This window comes from Diabrotica virgifera, chromosome 2 (assembly GCF_917563875.1).
Source record: "Diabrotica virgifera virgifera chromosome 2, PGI_DIABVI_V3a".
NCBI classification, from domain to species: domain Eukaryota; kingdom Metazoa; phylum Arthropoda; class Insecta; order Coleoptera; family Chrysomelidae; genus Diabrotica; species Diabrotica virgifera.
Genome location: NC_065444.1, coordinates 26,030,686 through 26,036,969, shown reverse-complemented (window position 1 = coordinate 26,036,969; position 6,284 = coordinate 26,030,686). Strand labels below are relative to the sequence as shown.

At 31.8% G+C, this 6,284-nt stretch overlaps 1 protein-coding gene across 5 annotated transcripts in view; it reads right to left on the bottom strand.

Annotated features, from left to right (window-relative positions):
• Nucleotides 1-500: 500 nt before the first annotated feature.
• The window catches only part of LOC114332546 (DEAD-box helicase Dbp80), a 37,338-nt gene continuing 31,554 nt past the window's right edge, over nucleotides 501-6,284 (bottom strand). For all 5 annotated transcript variants that reach the window (XM_050643482.1, XM_050643483.1, XM_050643485.1 and 2 more), the window contains one exon: nucleotides 501-1,102. In XM_050643482.1, coding sequence (XP_050499439.1) covers nucleotides 601-1,102 — 502 coding nt within the window. In that variant the 3' untranslated portion in view covers nucleotides 501-600. The remainder of the gene's footprint in view (nucleotides 1,103-6,284) is intronic.

Below are 6,284 nucleotides of genomic sequence, written 5' to 3'. Positions count from 1 at the left end.
ACACAACATTTGTTTATCCATAATCTCCATATTGAACAATTATTGACAGATGATTTTAACACCCAATCAGATCCCGTATAACGTTTGAGCGACTAATACCATACTGCCGGTGTGCGCCCGGGAAAATAAAAATTCACCCTCGTGCCGAAAAAAAGTATAACTTCAAAAATAAAGTTTATTTTATTTGGAGCGGTATTTTATTCTACAGCATTTTGAAGAATCGTTTCGAAATTGATGTAAAAAACAAATACAGTGATAAAAGACAAATTCATATTGAAAACAAAAGAGAATAGGCAACGGTATGACATACCGCATGTCAGTGTCTACATTCTGAAACATCCAAGTCAGCAGTTAAGTGAATTAAGGGAACAATTTGTATGATGAATTAGTAAGCAGAACAAAGGCAGAGAACGGGGATTGTGAAATCACTGTAGCCACAACTATTTCTCGTCATAGTTCCACTTGGTTTGATTAAACACAAAAACTGAACACGGATAATAAAAAAAATCTTATATTTCTGAAACACAAAAGAAGTCAATTGTACAAAGCATAAAGCAATTTGCTGTATTATTTAAACATAATTAGTTTTCACCTAAAAATCTAACTTCCAATCTTCTCAACTTCATCAGAATCTTCAATATTTAGGTACTGAATTTTCCGTTCAAAGTGCCTCTCAATAGATTTACACACGTTCATAGACTCTTCGGAATCAACAAGATTGATTGCAATACCTCGTTTACCGAATCTGCCTGTTCTTCCAATCCTATGTAAGTAAGTCTCACAATCTGCTCTCCCGCGCATATCAACGGGCAGATCGAAATTAACGACAATAGTCACTTGCTCCACGTCAATTCCTCTAGCTAAAACATTCGTAGTAATCAGAACTTTTTCTTTTCCCTCTCTAAACCTATCTAATACGTTTATACGTTGTTCTACTGTAAGATCCCCGGACAGTACTGCTACAGCGTGACCGTCCTTTGACATTTGTTCTGACAACCATGATGCTGTTTTCCTAGTGTGGCAAAATATTATAGCTTGACCAATTCCAACGGTACCATATATATTGGTTATAGCGTTATATTTGTCGTTCTGATTTTTGCATCTAAAAATAAAAATCATAATTAGGAAAAGCATAAGTTTTCTAATTTGAATAATGTACTAGCCCAGTTGATAACAATATAACAAACAGTAATGACACCTTCTGCGCAGAACTTTTGCTTGAGCAGAACTCACTGCGCTTCTACATACTTTCAATCTTGAAGGTTTTGACTATACAGGGTGATTGATTAGTAGGGTAAAGCTCAATAGCTCCGCTATAGTAATAGATAGCAATAAAAGTTAATAACAAAAATTTTAGCCACCTTTGAGCTTCACATTACAAAATTAGTTAGAATGTTACAGGGTGTTCGATAACACAGTGGCAGACCAAACTTATGTTTTTTTTTTAAATGGAACACCCTATATTTTATTTTAAATTCGAAATCCTGTTAACTTCTCCATCACAAAAATATAAAGGTTTGTTATGCTATACAGGGTATTTATAAAGTTATAACCAATTTTATATGAAAATCATAACAACTTCAACTCCCTGTATAAATAAAAATAAGCAAAACAACAATGGTTTATTAATGCCATATTTTTTAACGTATTGTCAAAATTTTCAAGAATGGTCGATATTGCTAATTTTCTTTATATCAAATACAGGGTGAGTCAAAACGCAAGTACATTATTTTCTCTTCTTCTTGTAGTGCCTATCCGTTTCGGATGTTGGCGACCATCATGGCAATCTGCACTTTGCACACTGCTGCTCTGAAAAGATTTGTAGTGGTTGTGTTGAACCACGTTCGTAGATTTTTCAGCCAGGAAATCCTTCGCCTTCCTGGTCCTCGCTTTCCCTCTACTTTTCCCTGCAAGACCAGTTGCAGCAGTCCATATCTCTCACTGTTCCTCATGATGTGACCGAGGTATTCGATTTTGGCTGTTTTTATTTTGATTAACACCTCTTTTTCTTTTTTCATTCTCAGCAAAACACCCTCATTAGTAATGTGGTCGGTATAAGATATCTTCAGGATTCGACGATAAAGCCACATCTCAAAAGCCTCAATTTTCTTGCAGGTGGCGTCTGTGAGAGTCCACGACTCAACTCCGTACAACAGTATAGGAAATATATAACATCGTAGTAATCTGACTTTTATGGGTATCGACAAATCATGACATTTGAACAACTTTGCCATTTTTTGAAATGCAGATCTTGCTTTCTCTATCCTACATTTGATTTCTATAGAATGGTCCCAATTTTCATTGACGTTCGTACCAAGGTAGGTGTATGTTTTTACTCTTTCTATTTGTTGACCATTCACACTGATTCGTCCAAATTGCTGTTGTCCAAATTCGTCCAAATTGACTGACTTCTGCGATTCTGCTCATTAACTCCTGTAGGGCTTCAGAACTGTCAGCGAATACCACAGTGTCGTCTGCGTATCTTATGTTATTGATACATTCTCCGTTAATTCTAATTCCGGCTTCAGTATTTTCTCAGTATATTCAGTATATTATTTTCTCAGTAATTTTAAATGGAACACCCTGTATTTTATATCACTATTGAAAAGTACCATTACCGTACTTTAATTTTTAGATAACATTCCCTATGTCTAAATTTATTAGTTTTCGAGATATTTTCATTTTTCAATGGACCAGTAGCGTGGCCACCCAAATCACCAGAATTTAATAAACTGGACTGATTTTTTTGGGGTTACGTTAATAATGAAGTTTATAAAATACCTCCAACAACAAGGGATGAGATGAAAAATAGAATACAAAGTGTATTTCGATGTGTTAATTTACAAATGCTTCGTAGAGTAAGTAGCTCATTCAATGATCGTTTTTAGGCGTACATAAATGTGTTAGGAGATAATTTTGAACACCTTATGTAATTAAATATTAAAAATATTTTATTAAAAGTAGCTTCTAATTTTTTCAAACACGTTTTTTTTGCAAAATGTATTACTGATAAATTATGTTTCGTTCTTTATTTGTTACATTGTTACATTTACATACAAAAGTAGTGTTTAATTGTCTTCACAAAATATTGTATTTTGTTTTGGTGTGTTTTTTTGTAAAATTTATTACTAATTTTCTTTATTTATTTATTGCATTTACATAAAAAGATAGTTTTTAATTGTTTCAAAAATTTGCATGTAGTGGTTGTGTTTTTGTTTGTAAAATGTATTACTAATAAATTATTTTTATTTCTTTATTTGCTACAGTGTTACATTGATTATCGGATTGATAATCGGTAATCTTCAATTGTCAATTCAGTCATGGCTTACTTAAAATTTAGATAAATTTAAACACCTAAAATAATTTGCTCTGAAAAATGAAAATATCTCGAAAACTAATAAATTTGGGCATAGGGAATGATATATAAAAATTAAAGTACGTTAATGTTACTTTTCAATAATGATATAAAATACAGGGTGTTCCATTTACCATTACTGAGAAAATAATGTACTTGCGTTTTGACTCACCCTGTATTTGATATAAAGAAAATTAGCAATATCAATAATTCTTAAAAATTTTGACAATAAATAAAAAAATATGGCATTAATAAACCATTGCTGTTGTGCTTATTTTTATTTATACAGGGAGTTGAACTTGTTACGATTTTCATACAAAATTGGTTATAACTTTTTAAATACCCTGTATAACATTACAAACCTTTATATTTTTGTGATGGAGAAGTTAATAGGATTTCGAATATAAAATAAAATATAAGGTGTTCCATTAAAAAAAAAACATAAGTTAGGTCTGCCACTGTGTTATCGAACACCCTGTAACATTCTAACTAATTTTGTAATGTGAAGCTCAAAGGTGGCTAAAATTTTTGTTATTAACTTTTATTGTTATCTATTACTATAGCGGAGCTATTGAGCTTTACCCTACTAATCAATCACCCTGTATAACAAACAGTAATGACACTTTACGACCTTCTGCGCAAAACTTTTGCTTGAGCAGAACTCACTGCGCTTCTGCATACTTGTATAACAAGACGGCTACGAGACTTCAAAAACTTCAAAGGCGCCGACGAGAGTGTCACTACTGTTTATTTTTAAAACTGTGATACTAGTCTTATTACAATATAAGTCCCAAAAGTCACGAAATATTTGAATTATTCACGAAACATTCGATTTATAACTCGCTTCAATCATCACATGCCTACCTTTAGTTTTCATTAGATATACGGACTTAAAATGGAAACACTGCCGGCTTCCCACATACTATAATTAAGTAAGCTATGCTTTATTATTATCATTATAGACATGTAAACATTAACCCTCGTAAGGCGGTGCTAAACGTAAACAACGGTGCGGAGTGCATTTACACCCCATCTGTCTATCCATTTTTTTTTATTCGCGGTGTGCAAGTACTTGGAAGGGAAACGAGAAACGACCGTGCGCGAGTCGCGGAGAAATGTTGCAACTATCTTAAATAATTCATATTGTTAATTGAAATTGTCAAATTGACGTATATTTCATACCTTCTGTCACTGAAGCAGAAAAATTATAGATTGCTCCACAATATTGATATGATATGCAATTATTATATAAAGGTAAATTTAATTAATTGTATTTTGCTTGCAGTACTGCATTTTAATAACTAATTTTATTTACTACATACAATTGTTTACGTTTGCATAACATAACCTCCATCTTATTTTTTCTTATTATTTTTTTGGACTATGGCCTTGACAATTATCCAGCAACCAGGACTAATATAATTGGCCAATATAATTAAGTGCGAATAAAATTACAGAGCGTAAAAATAGAGGTCGCTTTGCCGAACTTGCACGGTCCCAATAGGGCTTTTCATCGATTGTCATTTGTTTCGAGCTTCTGTCATGTGTCACATAATATTAGTATATCTACGTCATACGTCTTAGGTTTGTATCATTGGTTATATCAATAACGTATGACGTAGATATATTAATATTATGTGACACATGACAGAAGCTCGAAACAAATGACTGTGAATGAAAAGCCCTATATGTGAACGTCGTGAAATTGATTTGAAGGATAATTAGGACTTGTTTTATATACTATGAAACATAATTTTACAAAGTACTCATTTTTTCTTTAAAAAAATTATTATCCTTGCAAGACAAACACATGAAATTTTTTACAGAGTGAGCAAGTTTTTACACACAATACAGTTATGCCGGGACTTTTGGTGTTTTTTCTCTGACATAACACCGACCTTTCCCGTAGCTCTGTTAGCTCCAGGTGGAACATCAGAAACGTCTAATTCAGGATATGAAATTTTCATAATTTGCACCTTACAGTCATTTTTCCACAAAAGCACGTAAACGCGAAGAGTTTTAAATGCTGTAATGGGTGGAATGCGTTTAGAATTGAATTTAATGCGAATAAAAAATGGACAAAAATAAAAAAAATATTAAAAAAGATATGTGGAAAAAACGATGTCTGGGGTGCAGGTGCACCCCGCACCGCCTTACGAGGATTAAAAGTGTAGGCATAGAGTCATAGAGTATTAATTTCATCTGCAACATAGAGGTGGTATTTCGTTTAATTTTTAAATACTCTTGGAAAATCGTTACATGTTAATTGTTTCAATTATTCATTAATTAAATTAATAGAATTATTTTTAAACGATAAAATTTATTTTTAAAGCGATATATTCAGTGATTACAATAATTTATATACTATGCAATGAAAACTAATAATCGAGAAAAGAGAACATTGATCAAGTAGTGATTTCAATAACATACTAATACTATCGTAACGAGTAGATAAGTTTTTGAACATCTTTAACAGTTAAAATACAATTTTAATGTCCAGTTGCACCAACAAATAAACGATTGATTTTTTGATTTGGACTGCTCTTTTATTTAAAATATAATAATTGTCAAAAAACTGTCAATGAAAAACAGAAATTTTAATTATTCTCTCGAAAAATATTAAATTTTTTACCAACAGAACACTTTTCTTTCGAAAAAGGTTAAAATTTAATATTTTTTGGGAGAATCGTTAAAATTTCTGTCTTTAATTTCGACAGTTTTTTGACAATTAGATTTTAAAATAAACGGGCAATCCAAATCAATCGTTTATTTTGTTGGTACAATTGGACATAAATGTTTGATATAAATAATGTTTACCAAATTTGAGTAGCCGTTTTATAGATAACCACTTACCGGTATTTTAACAATGTATTAGGTTACCTACTCATTGTAAATTAGTCATTTTAGAACTTAAAGTTTAACACTTGCA